Here is an 18,246-nt window from a genome sequence, read left to right as displayed (position 1 = left end):
CCCAGCCCTGCATCTACTATCCCACCTTCCTTGCCTTAAAAGAAGGATGGCTTTAATTTTAGTGCTCTTCGAAGTGAAGAGCCGGAGGAGAAATGGGGATGTAGAGCCAGCAGGTGCGTGCAGGTGCCTCCTACACAGCAGGGCTCCTATGCTCCAGTTTTTACATTTAGCTTAGCCCCTCCCTTATTTCCTAGCCTGTGAAGACCTGAAACAGACATGCTTAACTGATCACGATCTGCTGGAGGCCAGCACTGTGACTGACGGGACACTCCTTATTAAATAACTAGCTCCCTGGTCTGGGGACTCAACCCACTGCCCAGCCTTCTCATGTGGCAATCATGTTAGGCCTGCACAGCCTGGAGGGAGTCCACGGGGGATTTTCTCTAGACCTGTTCACATTAGTTAGGTGACTCTGAAAATTAGAGCACCTTGCATGCAACAACAACAAAAAAATTTAAGAAAATATAGAAAAGTACTTACAAAAACAGTTTGAAAAAATTCCGATTCCATCCAACCTCTGCTAATATTTTAACCTACTTCCATTGTCTTTCTCCCCACATAGTTTACTTAGCTGAAATTCAACTGTACATGCAAAGCATACCCTGCTTTCTTTTCTAAACACAAACCTTTCTTGGAACACTCTTTATCAGTATGTTAATGGTGGAAGAATAATAGTTCACTATATTAACTAGCGTTACAGCACATTTAATCATTCCCACAGACCTTTAGATTGTTAATTTGCAATTATAAATAAAATACAGCATTCAAAATTCAGACACTTGAGAAAAGATTCCTAGAAATGGAAATACTGAGTCAAAGGGTATGAGTAATTACAGGTTCTATGTGCTGTCTGTCAAATGGTGTTCCAGAAAATTAGTACCAATTGAAAATATTCATCAAAACATCCCCCACCACCCTAACTTCATCTCTGCCAGCCATCTGTCCTTCAGATAGCTCTCAGATTTCTTTTAGTCCACTCACCAGATCTAAACTCTGAAGTTTAAATCCATAAACTGCTCCTCTTTTACTGCTATTCATGTAGTTTCCAAGGGCTAAGATGATCTGCAAAAGAGAAGGTGAAAACAGAAGCCCATCAGTTCAGCACATCAGGCACTGAACACAGCTGAAGTAGCCCTTCATACCTACAAGAAAAACTGCACTTGCCTCCAGAATTTTCTTGAGTTTCTGGGACGACTTTATAGAGACAGATGCTGCTATAATCGCATGTAGTTGCTAGATTCCAATCAAAGAAAGAAAAAGCGGGGGGAAAAAGACATGTTAAAAATGGGAAACTAATTGGCAACTAAATATTAACACAGAAGAAAACAGGCCTGCATTTAGAGCATACAATCTTCATGATGAGAGTCTACTTTTCCAAAGTATAACAAATTTAATTGTCTTGCTAGGTTTCAGGTAATATTGTTACATGCAAGGTCTTTACTGAAACTGTTCACAATAGCAAGTAAGGTAGGAACTTGCTTGTCACAAAATCTGTAACCAATCTATAACCATTAAGACTCAGAGTTAAGAGTCCATAGCTGCTTCTGGTAGAACTTAATTTCCTGCCCACCACCTCTAATCATGTCATACAATTAATATTTTTAAATCAATGGAGGAGGCATCAAAAATGAAAAAAAAAAAAAAGGGCAGGGGGGAATATAATACCCTCCAGAAGTTCACAGAACATGTTTTCAACAGACATACTACTATAAGCAGAAACCAACAAATTTATGTAGAAACAGAATTGGGAAAGAACTGACTACTATAATCAGTAACAAAGTTTATTTAGAAACAGAATTGGGAGAGAACTGAAGTTTATGATATTCATAAATCTCCACAAGATTAACACAAGGGAATGAGAGATGGTTGGCTATTATGTCTATATCACCACAGTTTACTGTAACACACTTACAAGAAAGAAAACTCTTATGGTAAATTTAAAGCTTTCAGCAAAAGCTTGTAAGTCTGCTCACTAAGGAGAGGGCATCATTTTTAGAAATGAAAGTCACATTTTCACTCTTGCCAACCCCGTCAGAGGACTATTATCTTCAGGGGGGAACCAAGTTTGAGAAAAGAACCAAGTTTCTTTGTCCTCTGCCTTTTGAAATTTAGAGAACATCTGTAGACACAAAAAATGGCATTCTTTCAGAAAAACAGCAATATGGAATATGAACATTCTCCATTTTTTCAAATTTACTTTGCATACATAATGTGGAAAAGATGGACAATTTAGAAAGTTCTGGGAAGGAGTCTTTAGAACCCAACACACTGAGTGCACCTCTGGGAGAGACTTTAAAAAATAATGATTCCACATTTCTTTGGACCCCCTCCCCTGCCAGAGTTGGTCCACTCACAGGAGTCAGCATCTGAATGCTTTCAGCAAAGTTCCCAATGAAAGCCATGATGGTCATCTTCTGCATGAGCCTCTCGATTTTACTAAACTGCATCATGAACCTGTCTTCATCTGACAAGTTTTCCAGAGGCTTCCTTTCCCGCTCGTAGAGCCGAAGCACTTTCACTTCATTCTCAGTTGGCAGGAACCGCATCAAGCATTCCACAAAGTCTACAGGCAGTGTCTTCAAGTCAAATCTAAAGACGGATGTGGAGAGATTAGCCTTAGAGAGAAAAAACTTCCTACCCCTTTTTCAAGTTCATCCTTCTCTTCAGGTCCGTCCATCCATCCATCCATCCATCCATCTATCCTTTTCAGGTTCATCCATCCATCATCCATCTGGTACAGCTCAGCAAATACCAAATCAATGAGTCTAAGATGTCTCCACTTGTCCTGTGAAGTCCCACCCTGGTCCTGGTGCTGAGGCTTGACTATGCCTCAGATAACTTAATTGGTTCTTCCTGAAAACCTGGACCTTGTCACAACTGCCATCCTCAGTTTTTAGGGGACTGGCATAGCTCTAAGCCTCTGGAATCAGGAGTAAATGAAAATAGGAAGAGGTAGAACCAAGGCCAAAGCATCTGATGGTTTAATGGTTCAAGGACATAGCTGACAGGCATTGTGAAGTACTACTGCTAATTCAGGAGATTAACACTGTACACATTATCACAGAATATCTGCTGAATTATGTAAAATATTTCAATTAAACCAATAGTCTGGTAGCATTTTTTCTTCTTTGGGAAAAAAATGCATCCAAATGCCTGTATTATCTGAATGTTTTAGGTTAAGTGTGTACATTCCTTGAAGTTCTTTTTGGATATATGCTTAATTTGAGCAAATTAAGTATTTGTTACAATCTCTATTCTCTATTATTCTCTGGACAATCTTTGTTCAGCTAAATAATAGAATTACATTTAATCATCATGACAAACGATATATAAAGATTTAAAGCCAGGCTGCACTTCAGCATTCAATGTCAGAAATGAGAACAGACTGTAGGAGGCACTGGACTACGAGATTATCACCCTGGCTGAGGACACAAAATTGGAACAAAGGATTTCTCAGGGTCATTTATACCTCTAAGTCTCTAACCAAAATTTACAAGATAATCCATTTATAAATAATTAGTTCCTAAAACATTTAATAATGTCTTCGTCACATTTGAAAGTCACCATGGCCACAAGAATAGAAGGATTCTTCTAATAGAGAAGTAAAACCAATGCCTTCTATGCAGTTCAAGAGTAAAAAATGAACTTTGTTTAAAATGTCCTGAAAGTACTAAAAGCAAAACAATTCATTCCTGTTGTTATGAATTAAAATATGCATCTGTATCATATTTGCGTCTGGCATTGAACTGTATCATTCCACAAATGCCATCAAATTTGTATTCAACAAATCTGGATAAAATTCAGATACTCCAGAGAAAACTGACATCTTCTACCTTTTCTTAACATCTGCCACACTCAGCTCAACTTTCCTTTTATGTCAGCATTGCTGGAGGCCCGCATAAGAGATAATAAATGATGTCACAATCCAGATGTTATTCTTCTAAAACAATTAGTTACTCGTTCTAACACAACACTCCCCAGGGTGATTTCTGGTCCACCTCTTTCGTGTTGGCATCATATGCAACTTTGAAGTAGCACACACAGAATTCAGGAGATCTCTGAAGTATGGATATCAAAAATTGCTCCAGCTTTTATCTTAGCTCTTGCCTCACTATTGAAATATTTGTCATCTACTAATTCATAACTTTCTCATTTTCATTTATTATAAACTAACTAGAATATAATTTTCCTGAACTTACACATGAATAGCTTTACATATTTCATCAGCAGTCTTTCCAGCTTTCCTTAAAGTTATGGCAAGATTTTTGGCCCTGTTTGCTTCTAGTAATGTCACTTTGTTTGATCCCTTCTGTGGTATCTTCTGTTTGCTTGAAGAAAGATCAATGGCAGGACCTTGGGCTTTTGTCTTGAATATTTCCTCAAATTCATCCACATTTAAATCCTAAGGTAGAGAGGAATGACCATGGAAAATTGGATTATATTTAAAAAAGAAGTCTGGAAGCCACCAGTTAGTTTCTTAAGCAAAGACATTACTTTTTCTATTAAGTACTTGTCTTTGGCCATGGCTTGCTCTATTTTTCTTGTTTTTGTTAGAGTACAAATTCTGGCACATACACAAAAGTGAACATAGGCTGGGTGTGGCGACTCATGCCTGTAATCCTAGCACTTTGGGAGGCCAAGGGTGGATCACTTAAGGTCAGGAGTTTGAGACCAGCCTGGCCAACATGGTAAAAGCCGCTCTCTACTAAAGATACGAAGAATAGCCAGGCGTGGTAGTGTATGCCTGTAATCTCAGCTACTTGTGAGGCTAATCAGAGAACTGCTTGAACCTGGGAGGCAGAGGTTGCAGTGAGCCGAGATTGCACCACTGCACTCCAGCCTGGGCGACAGAGCGAGACTCCTTCTCAAATGATGATGATGATAATAATAATAATAATAATAATGATAATTTAAAAATAAAATAAAATAAAAATTTAAAAAGTGAACATCAGACTACCGATTCTAACCCACCAATTCAATTGCTTTTCAATAATTAGCTTGCATAGACAGCTGCCACAGATTAAAATTATCTATCAAATAAGGCAGTGAGTGTGGTAACTGAGTTCTTATTCACTTACAGTCTGAAAGTTTTTATGTCTTTCCCTCAATTAAGGGAAGGAATTATTATGTCAGATCTATATTCTGTGGCATACACTGAAAATGCTCAAAAGCATTTATTCCAATTTAACATAACTCTTTAAACACAGTTTTAGAGCCACCTTACAAAATAGTGTCAAATGTTTTTCTCCAATATTACATATCTGTTTCTTCTTTACATCAAGGGACTTATAACACTAGTACTTTATCTCTGACACTTCCAGGTTAACAGAACACCCATGTTGGCTTTGCTGCACAGAGTGCACCTCTAGTTTCTAACCAATGAGAAAAATACCTCCAGAATTCGCTCATCATCAATTTCATTGAAGACTGTGCCATTGATCTGATTGGGCTTCAGAGCAACCCAGTTAAACACTGGCATTCGGAACTTTGTCTTGATTGGCTTCTTAATTTTCACAGCTAAAGACATCAAAGAGAATGGAATTAAGATCCCACCAAAAGCCTACGACCCTCAGAAACAATCAGACAACAGTCCTTGCAGATGACACTTTAACACTGGAGGAAGGTTGGCAAGAGGCGCGCAAGTAGGTGTTTAAAGCTGGTAAACAACACACATGGCTTCGGCCAGAGCCAGTTGAGGTCATCATTTGATTGTATTAAAAGCCGTCTAAGGGCCAAGGGTTGATTTTTTTTTTTCTTTTAACTCAGGCAACTAATTTGCTGCATTACAGTTACAATATTAGGACGATGGTTGGGACAGATAAAAAGTGCTGGAGAGCAAAGATTATTACTCATGTTATTAGATAGCAAAGAGGGCAAAAACTTGCCATATTTGGACATCTTAAATTCTTGGTTGTGGACCACATATTTACAAACAAACCTTAGAAGATGATCAGGGAGTGCAGATAGTGGCTGACTAGACTACCAGTGGCTGACTAGACTGACTAGACTAACGTCATGAAGGCTGACTTTCCACCAGGGCAAGACCCTCCTGTGGGTGATTCCGATATATTGGCTGCCGAGTTATTTTAAGCAGACTAAGGGCTATGAAAGGCCTAATGAGAAAATAGGTTTTTGAGGTCTTGCTCTGTCACCCAGGCTGCAGTGCAGTGGCGCAATCATGGCTCACTGCAGCCTTGACCTCCCAGGCTCAGGCAATCCATCCACCTCAGCCTCCAAGTAGCTGGAGCCACAGGTGTGTGCCACCATGCCTGGCTAATTTTTATATTTTTTATAGAGACAGAGTTTCACATGTTGCCCAGGCTAGTCTCAAACGCCTGGACTCAAGCGAGCTTCCCCACTCGGCCTCCCAGAGTGCTGGGATTACAGGATTAAGCCATCTTGCCCAGCCTAAGAAAACGTTTAAGATGACAGAACAAAAAAAGGGGTAAATACAGAGCAAGACTCTGTCTTAAAAATAAATAAATAAAAGGGGGGAAAAAAAGGAAAATAAATTGCAGGGCATGGTGGCTCAAAGTCTTAGCACTTTGGGAGGCCAAGGCAGGTGGATCACCTGAGGTCAGGAGTTCAGGACCAGCCTGGCCAACATGGTAAAACCCCCGTCTCTACTAAAAATACAAAAATTAGCCAATTGTGGTGGTGTGCACCTGTAATCCCAGCTACTCGGAAGGCTGAGGCAGGAGAATCACTTGAACCCGGGAGGCAGAGGTTGCAGTGTGCCGAGATCATGCCATTGCACTTCAGCCTGGGCAACAAGAGTGAAACTCCATCTCAAAAAAAAAAAAAAGAAGAAAGAGAGAATGAGAGAGAGAGAAAGAAAAGAAAGAGAGAGAAAGAAAGAGAGACAGAGAGAAAGAAAAAAGAAAGAAAGAGAAAGAGAAAGAAAGAGAAAGAAAGAAAGAGAAAGAAAGAAAGAAAAGAAAAAAGGAAAGGAAAGAAAGAAAGAAGAAAAGAAATCTAGAAAGAAATCAATCTAGAAATTGTATTGATTCTCAGATTCAGAAATGGCCACAGTCCCTTGCCCTTCTTTTTGAAAAGCAAGTTATTCCCAGGAGTCACCTGTGTTTGACTAGGAGTCACCTGTGTTTGACTAGGAGGTATTGATACACTCATTAAAAATACTGAAAATCTCTTAATAGAGAAAATGGGATGTATCTTTAAGGGACTATGGGGAGTGCCAACTCCTCTCACTGTGAGGGAATATGCCAAAAAAGGTAATCCATTTAAAATTATATTTATCTGTTATATATCATAAAGAAGTCTTCCCAAACCATTTAGCCATATACATTCAGCTTCATCAGTCTGTCCTGGGTAGCCCATCACACTACTTGGGAGCTTCACTATTTGTCATTATTAGCAAGACAGGCAGGAGAACTTCAGTGCTTCAGTACAGAACAAAATAAAAGCAACACACGACTAAGCTTGTAGCTGGCTGCCTGCCTGCTTGCCTGCCTCAGTTGGCGTTAACTGACACAGACGGTGCCTCTCATTCCTCCAGAGTTACAAAGGCCATTTAAACAGCAGGAATGTCATCTGATAAATCCACACAAAAGCATGCAGAAAAACAGACACAGCTTTAGCCAAACCAGGCCTCTCCACCACCAAACGTGACACCTTTGTCCCCACTACCCCACAGTGTCAGATTCCTCACCATACAGCATTTTGTCTACACTACCCAGGAAAACAGATGTTCTCAACGGGACAAAGGAACAGACTTTCCTCTAGCACTTGCTCTTGCATTGCCTCTGGCACTTCGGCAATGTCGGGGATCGGGGAGCAGCGGAAGGGCTGCAGAGGAGTCTTTTCATAACCTGAGGTGACAGGCTGGTGCCAATGGCTTCCTACCTTCTTCCCACAGACATGGTAGGCTCATGACGCTTGCTAGAAGTTTGCCATCTGCAACCACTCTTCTAACTGTTTAGCAAAGTCAGGAGTAAGCCTGAGATCAGAACACAGGCAAGAAAGTTCTCCTTGGAAAGGTTTTCCTGGCTTTAACCAGGGTGGGAGTGAAGAGGAGGAAGGCACACAGGTGACCACTGGACACACTGTGTCCCCATGGTTCGGGCCAAGGGCTGGTGAGTGCTCCCTGGAGTGGGCCAGAGACTAGCATGAGGGAGGGAATGGAAAAGGGGCACCTGGCACCTTTTCTTTTGTTCTTTTTTCCCTAGAGTAGATCTAAAATCCTTTTAGAGTTGAAGCCTCAGATACAAATACAAAAATTAAAAGAAGGAGGAAAAAAAAAAAAAACTTTCCTCAGAGGGAATGGAAGAGGGCATGTGAATCCAGGATGTCTTCTTCAAGGACAATAATCTCTTGTGTAGGTTCAACTAGAATGTGTGGGCAAACCTGGAATCATCATCAGCCGCCACCAAGACTTCCCACAGACACAAAGTCAAAATGCAATGGATCAAAGCAAAATGGAGTGGAAAGATGTCAAGGCACAGTGTGACCAACAGAAACACATGGCAAATACTCAACACACTCAGTGAGGAGCAACCTACAGAAAAGCTTGATTGGCCCATCTTTTGTGGAAGCAGAAAGAACAGAGAAAATACAAAAAAATTAGATATGGTTAGAGTCAAGTGGCTCAGCAGTTCACGCATTCAGCATAGAATTTCATGCTTCTTGGACACATTTCACAAGGCAGCGCAGAGCCAAAAATTCATTTCCATTCAGGCCTGCCTCCAAGACTCAACTATTTTGTTTAAAAAATTATCCTCTTTAGAAGAGGGAAGAAAAAAAATTATTTCATCATAGTGGTACCCAACAGCAATACTGAACTGTACTAGGCATTTCATAGGATAGGAATAATTTTTACGTGAAAAATAATCAACCAAAGTCCAAATTCGCATTGTGACGATCCAAGCACATCCTCCCAAAGAGACAGCAAAGGTTCCATCTGCTCAGCAGTCTGTCTCAGGTGACCTACCCAGGGAAAGGGAGCCAGATTGTTCTATCACAGACTTGAGAAAGCAAGCCTTATTCTTCAAATGCGTATTTCACACTACTAATATTTTCTCTATAAAATACAAAGAAAACTCTCAACTAGATTAACTATGGGGCCCTCCTCTTGGTCTTCTGTCTTGGCCACCTGCCCATTGAAAAGATAAGACCCTCCTGTTGCCTGTGGATCCAGAGGCCAAGTGATGTCATAGGTTTCTGACTTCCCAGGAGGCCTAAGAATATCAGCGAGGCTCTGTCTCTTGGTTCTACTGGGGGCATCCTAATTCTGTCTGGCCTCTTGGTTCCAGAGTGAGAGAGAGTTACTGAACACACTAGCAAAAACATCTCACCAAATGGGCTTCAATCACTAAGTATTAGCAGTCTAAATAAGGATGAATAATAAGGAGGGATTAAAAGCCTTGTAGAAATTGCCTGATCTCAAGCTATCAAAGACTCATAAGGGTCTTGTAATGCTTCCAAGACATCCCTCACAATCATTTAGTGGACACTTATGGAAATAAAGAGTTCCTCTATTTCCACCTACAGTCCTCTAAATTGCATAAGCCACAACAAGGACCACTTCCAAGTATAGCAAACCCTAAAAGCAGTTGGTTATCAGCCGAGCACAGAGCTCTACACATTAAAATATTGAGGCAATTGACAGAGCCAACACATTTTTAAAATCAAGCAGTGGGAAGAGCCCAAGCAAATTAATAAATAGATCAATCACACAGGACATGGCCCCTCGGAGGGAAGCTCTGGACACATCTCAGCCTCTGGGCTCTCAGCTAAGGCAGTTCTGAGTTCTATGTTAGTGCTCAGGTGTGTGGAAGTGGGTGCTAAATCACACATTAGTGTTTGTCAGAGACAAAGGAAGCAGCCCTAAATGAGACACCACAGCAGACACGTCTCACAGCAAGTGCTCCTTGGGGGCTACCAAGAGTGCCTAATCAGGGTGGCCAGGTGCACGGGACAATTATGGGTTTCCACACCCAGTTACTGACAACAGCCTGGTGGTGGAACACATTCCCAGGGCTTGATATGAGGTTTCCTGTTTGTCTGTTTATATTCCATAGTCCATCAGTTCCAGGATGACTCTCCTCCAACTTTTCTCCTTCAGAAGTAATAAAAGTTCTAGAAGAAAGTGGTAGACGGGGAAAATCTTGAAGGGTAGAAATAAGTCACCGATTTACTGTGAACCTTACTGTGAACTGGAATCTTGTTTGTTTCCCTGACAGTTTTATCTAGAAGTCGGGGTGGAAGTAAAACCATGGATCTGATGTGGAGTGAATTTATTCTAGGTGACTTTGGGGCATCCAAAAGGGCTCCAGTCACTGGGATGAATGAGCCCTGATGACCGGCTGGCAGAGCTGCAAATGGGAGCCTGGAAGGGATGGAGATGGGGAAATCTTTACAGCTAAGACTGGCTTTTAGACTTTGGGCAAAAGGCTCTGAAAACTATCACAGCCTTGGAAATGGAGGCTATTAGAGTGGTAGTTCTTCATTGCAAATAAGAGACCTCATGAACAGGCTGAAGTAAATGAGGAGGCAGAATTACCCCATGTCACAGGGATGGCAAAGCTTAGAGCAATTCCAAATGCCAGGGAAACACTTCAGTACTGGGAAAATGGCTTGTAGCATCAATCATTGTTTCCGTGTGTCAAAACAAAGACCTTAGATTTCAAGGCATTAGAGTGACTCTCTTCCTCCTGCTCTAACCCCTACCTCCCATTTTATTTCTGGTGAGGTGAGGATGCTGTTTTCTATCTTCTGGTTGGCAAGAGGACATGAATTATTTGGAAGCATTTTAAGGCATGATAATACGGCTGTTGGCAGCACTTCTTCCTTGAAGTTTAAATCCACTCTAGCAAACTCTGATGTTCTCAAATGCTCAGAGGACATGCCTGGAAGCCTACATCGGGCAATTACACATAAAAGCATGTTTCCCTTTTATAGATGACATCATAAATACCATTAAAAAAAAAAAAAAAAGATCCAGAAGCACTCAATGTCTGTGCCTAATATTGAGCTTTGACTACTACAGGTAGTATCTGTATTGACTACTCCAGGTGTCCAGAAAGTATCTGCTGAACCCACAAAAATGCACTGATCCTCAAGCAGGCAGCTTGTCTCTCTTCCATTCACTAGGTGGGGCCAGTGGAAGGCAGGACGATGGTGTAGGAGATCAGAACCTCCCATTGTGGGGTATGGTTGTGAAAAAGACTACTCAGAGCAAAGTGTCTCCCATGCATGATGATGTCCCCTCTACTGGCTACATCAGCAGGAATTTCTTACACTAGAAAGAGATACATGTCATTGCAAGAGACCTGGACTTTGAAAAAACAGCTTCAACTCTCCGAGATAAGACAGCCTTTCTGATATGAGTACCTGGATTTGAATTCTGTGCTCTTACCTGCTAATCCTGAGTTGAAAACCACTGTGGGTGAAGATGTTCCAGGCAGCGGGGGTGCAGAGGGAAGGGGAGGTGCTAAGGGAGGAGCTGGTACAGTCTCAGCTACAGGGCCTGGGAGAGGAGGAGGAGGAGGGGGGCGGCGGGGGAGGAGGAGGGGGAGGAGGGGGGTGGCGGCGGCGGCGGTGGCATAGGTGGTGTTACTGGACCATTTTGCACTAGCAAAGAGAAAAGAAACAGGTGGACTTTGAAAACAGGGAATGGCTTTCCTGCAATAAGCCATGTGCATATAAAGCCGTCTGAAAACAACACACTTAAAAGGACAAAGGACTGTTTTCAAAAACCATACAATGTCCTCATTGACAAATGGGAAAAATACTTCAACATATGTGAAATGAGGATTTATAATTTTAATCTCAAAATGTAAACTGTTAAGAACTACTCAAGATAACCAATTCTTAAAGAATATGCCAACAAAAACGGACAAAGGACAGAAGTGGACAGTTGGCAAAGAAGAAAGACAAACATTCCGAAACTTCCTCAGTCCTCCTGCCAAGGCTTCTTACCTGTTTCAGGTGTGTCTGATGAGAGAGGCAGTGGTGGTGGAGGAGGGGGCAAGGGTCCCGAGGAAGCGGCCCCCGTTGTGGGTCCCACAGAGTTACCTGCTACCACTTCTGACCCCATGGACAACGTGCCAGAAGCCACGACTGGCAGTATGGCGATATCCCCATCCCCTTTCTTCTGAATTTTAATGGTCCCTTGTTTCTCCAGTTCATGAATCTTTTTTTCCAGGGTAGACTGTCTTTGAATTGCTTCTTCTTTTTCTTTGACCATTTTTCTTAATGTGTGAACTTGAGTATTTGCATCTTTGTAGATTTCCTGCAATGAAGTCCAAGGTCAAGAGTTTATCTTCACATAACATTCATACTTATACCAAGTCTGAATCCATCAGACTGGCAGACTGAGGATAAAGAAGAAAAAAAGACACTCATATAGATGGGAATTCTTTGGAACTCAGCCAGAACCTATAAAGTCCCATTAATTATTAATTGTATGCTAGTAATACATGTAATATATTCTAGCTATTATTGTTGGTAATGAAGTTCTTTCCATTTAATAAATGCAGCTAACTCAGTTTTCCCTGCAGGTAGAAAGAAACAGAGCAGAAATGAGCCTGAATGCTGACTCGGGAATCTCCTGAGGGTGTTCTGGTGGTGCATGTTTTCCTTCCCTTTATTTTAACCTTCATTTGTAACTCTTAGATACACGTATCGGCTAACAATAGACAAAAGGGCCCTAAATCAGACTTGGATACAAATCAGACTGGGATTAAAAATCTGCAAAGCATGGAATAATCCACTCATGAGTAGCCAGGGGCTGACTGCTCCTGAATGGCTTTCTCTGGCCCTCACAACGCCCGCTTGACCAAGCTCAGGATAGCGATTGTTGTAACATTTTCCCATCGGTAATGCGGTTAACAAAACAGGCCAAAGCTTCCCTTCACTAATTACTTATTTCTGTCTAGGTTTTTAGCAGAAAACAAAGAAGTTACAATTTTCAATTCAAAGGCTGTCCTGGTTCCCTTTATAAGGGGGGCCCACAGAGGTTCTAGTGAAAGGGTTTTATGGAACTGAACTTCCTTGCTGGGCCTTGTACAAGCGATCTCTCAACACAAACCTCCGGCAAGCAGGGAGACATTCTTCACACCCTGTCTATTATTAATAATCTAAGAGTCTGAAGTTGAATTGAGTCCATATGCTACAACTGTGTCTCGAAGGTGTGCCAGAAAATAAATTTCCTGGACTGAACTGTAGGACATGTCAGGATATCAGACACACACAGACACGATAACCATCACATAAAAGGTGCCATTTCATTAGCAGTGTAAAGGCAAGTCATTTGCCTTAAAGCTCTCCAGGCGTTTTGGTGTTCTTACAGCACAATTCCAAGCACAGGGATGGCACTCCATAAATACCTGGCACATAAGGTAAACAAATACTAAGGCCAAATAAAATAGCTGGGATTAGCTGACAATAAAATGGATTGGTTTGCTTTGCACCACCCCCCTTTTTTTGGTGAATACCATTAAGCCTAGCCTGTGTTGTATTTCACTGTTTCCACAGCAACCACCAAATCTGGTTTTGAGTGGAAGCAAAGCAAAGAAATACAAAGAAGCTCAAGTCCTAATAAAAATAAATAAGTGGCATGAATTAAATCCATGCTGTGTTTTTATTTCCAACCAAATGGGTGTTCCACGGAATTAACTCAGCCTCCTCCAGATGGGAAAACATTGTTGCTCCCAAAATCTGTGATAAGGAAATACTGAACCCCCCGGTATCTGATTGCACACACATGTGTATACATATGCCGACTATGTGTAGTTTTCATCAGAGCATCACCTCTGAAAGGGTTCCAATAAATATGCTGCATCAATGCATTCCTCTGAATGTACTCTGCGTTCCACTGGACAAAAGCTGGAGTACATTCCCTACCGTGCCCATCTGGGCAGCTGTCATCATCATGCTTACCCGAACGACATCCAGCTCCTTGTTCCTCTGCATGAGTTGCTTTTCCAGTTCCACAATCTTGGACATGGCTTCATTCTCTGTGTCCTGCAGTTTTTCAGATAACTGTAAAATTTTGAAAAGAAAGCTGTGTCACAATACAGGATCATCCTGATCAGGCCCTCAGTTTTCAGAAAGTGCAACTCCAAGATCATTAGGGGCCAGGGACCTACATGTGTTCTGCCCATTGTTTTCTGTAAATGGTAATATTTATAATACGGCTCTGAATACATATTTGTTTCTACCAGGAATTAATAACTTAGACATGATTCTTAATAAGACCCACATGTCCGCTCCTTACTGTTCAACATACACAGTGTGCCTCCCTCCATTTCTGCAGGGGCTAGCAAGGGTAGAGGACAGTAAGGAGAAAGAGGAGGGAGAGTCCACCTCCATCCCCCACCTCCATGCCAAGAAAGGGCCATCAGACTAAAGCTTTTGAAAGTTGCTAACATAATAAACTTGGTTCTTTCAATCTAGGTAGCCAGTTGAAAAACAATTACTGCTTGGTTCGACCCAAACTATACAAATAATAAAAGTTTGTTGGGCACAGTGGCTCACGCCTGTAATCCCAGCACTTTGGGAGGCTGAGGCGGGTGAATCACCTGAGGTCAGGAGTTCGAGACCAGCCTGGCCAATATGGTGAAACCCCATCTCTACTAAAAAAAATACAAAAATTAGCCGGGCGTGGTGGAGTATACCTGTAATCCCAGCCACCAGGGAGGCCGAGGCAGGAGAATCACTTGAACCCAGAAGGCAGAGGTTGCAGTGAGCCAAGATCGCACCACTGCACTCCAGTCTGGGCGACAGAGTAAGACTCTATCTCAAAGAAAAAAACCCACAATAATAATAATAATAATAATAAGTTATTTGGGGAAGCCATTCAAATAAACAGGTGGCCTGCTACAAAAGTGGACACATAAGTATGGTCATGCAATGTTGGCTGAAGCTTCAGGAGTAAGACAGGGTGAGCCATGTGTTAAATAGCTGCCTTTCACATAGGGCTCTAACATTGAGCAACTTCTGATTTCTAACATCTCCTTTAAATTCATTACAAGTAAAGAAAACCAGGGAGGCAAGGTAAGGAGGAAGAGTGGAGATTTACACTGATCGGGTTCAGCATATAATACAAATCTTCTAAGGGAAGATATACTGGGCCTGTAAAATTCTCTTTTGAAGCAGATGCCAGTTGGGCCACAGCAGCACATTTAAAGGGAGGGTTTCTGGCTCACTGACTCGGCTTACCCACAGCCATAGAAGACCCATTTTCAGAGTGGTGGGGAAAGGTGAAGGAAACTGAGCATATGCAGTACTCTTTAAAAAATGTGGAGAAAAATAAATGAACTGTTCAAAGGAGAAAATAATAATCCTCCAAAAGGAGACACTTCATTTCATAATCAAGGAAAGTGCCCATCAGACTCACCAAAAGAATTTGGTCTTCATAATGCTTGGGTGTTTGAGAAGCACCATTTTTCTGTTAATTCTTTTACTATTGAAATATGTGGTTAATGAATGAACAAATAACCTCTAAAGGCCCTTAGAGTCATATTAGAATCAGTCTATGTCAAGAAAAATCCCTCAAAGAAAAATGAGACGCTGTCGTGTGACAGAGCTGACAATGATACTGAGGACATTCTTCAAAGAAGAGGATATATGACAAAGCACACCGATGTCCTTGAAAATGCCTATTGTTGAAATGACTCTATTTAGAATTTGAGTACCGTAAGACGGGAATGTTCAGACATGCATCACAGAGACACCAGCTATTCCTGTCCATGGGCTTGTGTGGACATAGTTGATAAGAAGATACCTCTTCACCTCAGGCCAAATTCCCATATTTCATTTCCCTCTAATCTTTTACGTAATGCCAATCATCAAACTCCCCTACTCCACTTGAGCCTATCACCAAGACTGCCAGGAAATGCACCTCAGCAGAAACTGAGCAGGTAAGTGAGCTAAAGCAAAGCAACGGCTTCTATTTCACTTTACATTACACAGCTGCCTTTTGGCAAAAACACAGAACAGCTTCTGACAGCTCTCTACTGCAGGGTATGGCCCGTTCCTATACTCCAGATTCTTTAATTTACCACCATAAAAGCTGACATTAATTCTGTTTTGCACCCAGCTGAAATGGAAGCAGTTTTTCCTTTTCTGAGATGTAGTTACATGAGAGATGTTTTCTTCCAGTTCTTCCACCCTCTCCAAGGCAGCATTCTTAGTTTCAGCATCTTCCAGCAGAGCTCCTACATCAAAAACGTTGTCCAGGTAAGCCTGGATCTGGACCTGAAGCTTGTCACTCTCAGTGTGTTTCAGCTTCTAAAAACCAGAATAGGAGAGAACGTGGTGTTAGCTCATCTGTGGAAATGCAGTATCATTTCCTAACAGTTTGTCTTTTTTGTGTTGTTTTGTTTTGTTTTGAGATAGAGTTTCACTCTGTCACCCAGGCTGGAGTGTAATGGTGCGATCTCAGCTCACTGCACCCTTTACCTCCTGGGTTCAAGCGATTCTCACATCTCAGCCTCCTGAGCAGCTGGGATTACAGGCACGTGCCACTACACCCAGCTAATTTTTGTATTTTTAGTAGAGACAGGGTTTCGCCATGTTGGCCAGGATGGTTTCGATCTCCTGACCTCATGATCTGCTTGCCAGCCTCCCAAAGTGCTGGGGTTACAGGAGTGAGCCACCGCGCCCAGCCAGTCTATGTGTTTTCTTTGTGACAAATAGTCCAGCCGTTCCCAAGAGAGAGCTTAATATGTCATCTTCCTTAAGAGAATTATGGAGTGATTGCCTAAGGCGTATCATCAGATGACTTTCTGGTGAATACCCTCTACCAAGTGCACACACATTTTTCCCCGAATCCTTACTGTCCCATGTAGTTATATTCCAACCTAAAACATTTTGATATACGTGAAATTGGGATGACAGAAAAATTAAAGGCAGCTTTGACAGATTATAGTCACAGCCACATAAAACCTGAGGGGTATCTGTGTAGTGGAAAAGACTGGAGTGTTTGGTATCTTACCTGGTTAGTGACAGTGGTTCCAGTAGAGGAACAAGGTTAGGCGAGAGATGGGGCAGACAGTGATAGAGTTTATACTTAACCTTGGGGATTATTTTAGCACAAATTGCTAGAGCCGAACCTCCACACATCCCTCCCTCAGTCAGTATACAGCATGAACAGATCAGAAAGCTTTCCCCAATTCACTGCCTCCCAAACTAGGCATCCTACAGTGACTCAGCTAGCTCTGGAAACTAGAGGTCAAATAAATCAGTGAATCTTCCCTACAAGTAACATAAGTCATGACTTTCCCTAGGGAACAGATGAGTGATTAGAATAATGCCTGGCACATGGATGATGCCAATCAACATTACTGAACAAATCAATGGCTACTTATAAGGCTGGGTTTTGTAAACTAATGAAGCATTTATGTATCTTACATTTACATGACTCTTCTAACCACCTCTGTTAGGTTCCAGAGTCAACACACCATGAAGTTAAAGAAATACAGAGTTTTGAAAAAAAATCTTACAGTTTTAAGAGAAATTCCACGCTATATAAATTTTCAGAAAGATGGATTTCCCCTAGGTCTAATCTGGAATTCTACAATACAGCTTCCTCTGAAGAGAGAATGTTCTACTTTCCTTTATGAGTCCCAAGTGAGAATGGCTTCTAAATACAGGCAAAGGCTAGAACAAAAGGAGAAGCAGCTTATGGGATTTTTCATGATCTTCACAATGAGTAACAGGTGTTCAGTGATAAGTTGGTCCCTGCCATTATATTCTAGAGCATAAACAAGCTCTGCTCAGACACCACAAAACCAAACCCAGAACACCGCTAGGAATTTGTACATCTAATTTTTCAAATACTGACACTTTTAGAGCACAGGAGAAAAAGGGGTAGACAAACCTTGATCTAAAGTAAGAGTCTTCCTGTACAATACTCTGCCAGTGATATAAATGAGTCTTTTTAAGGAAAGCAATTGAAACAACACTTTAATGGAAATCTATTACACCTCTCCCTGAGTAGTCTTTAGACAAGAGTAGGCCTGTCTATTCAAGGGCAGCCCAGCCAGTCTAGGAAGCAAGGCCTTCAGGTTGAGAGTAACCACGTCTGTGATTCGTCTCCCAATAAACTGAGGGTAGAGTCTATGCAATCCCTTGGGTTTCTCTCTAACAAAGATGGGCAACTGAATGCTGGAGATGCCCAAAGGAAGTACTTCTATATTCTTCATAGCTGGAAACAGCCTTGACATTCATATCACTGACTGGGTGCATTACTTGAGGCAGGAGTTTGAGACTAGCCTGGCCAAC

The 18,246-nt window shown here is 41.7% G+C and overlaps 1 protein-coding gene across 1 annotated transcript in view; it reads right to left on the bottom strand.

Annotated features, from left to right (window-relative positions):
• Positions 1–18,246, bottom strand: part of FMNL2 (formin like 2) — a 314,952-nt gene that overhangs the window by 17,179 nt on the left and 279,527 nt on the right. The window contains 11 exon segments of the mRNA XM_007964975.3: positions 982–1,062; positions 1,165–1,233; positions 2,355–2,589; positions 4,200–4,402; positions 5,393–5,517; positions 11,375–11,510; positions 11,512–11,541; positions 11,543–11,589; positions 11,938–12,250; positions 13,900–14,001; positions 16,102–16,251. Of these exon segments, the coding sequence (XP_007963166.1) occupies positions 982–1,062; positions 1,165–1,233; positions 2,355–2,589; positions 4,200–4,402; positions 5,393–5,517; positions 11,375–11,510; positions 11,512–11,541; positions 11,543–11,589; positions 11,938–12,250; positions 13,900–14,001; positions 16,102–16,251 (1,491 nt within the window).

Source organism: Chlorocebus sabaeus, chromosome 10, assembly GCF_047675955.1.
Source record: "Chlorocebus sabaeus isolate Y175 chromosome 10, mChlSab1.0.hap1, whole genome shotgun sequence".
NCBI lineage: Eukaryota > Metazoa > Chordata > Mammalia > Primates > Cercopithecidae > Chlorocebus > Chlorocebus sabaeus.
The sequence above is the reverse complement of the archived record's forward strand: the minus strand, read 5'-3'. Positions and strand labels throughout refer to the sequence as shown.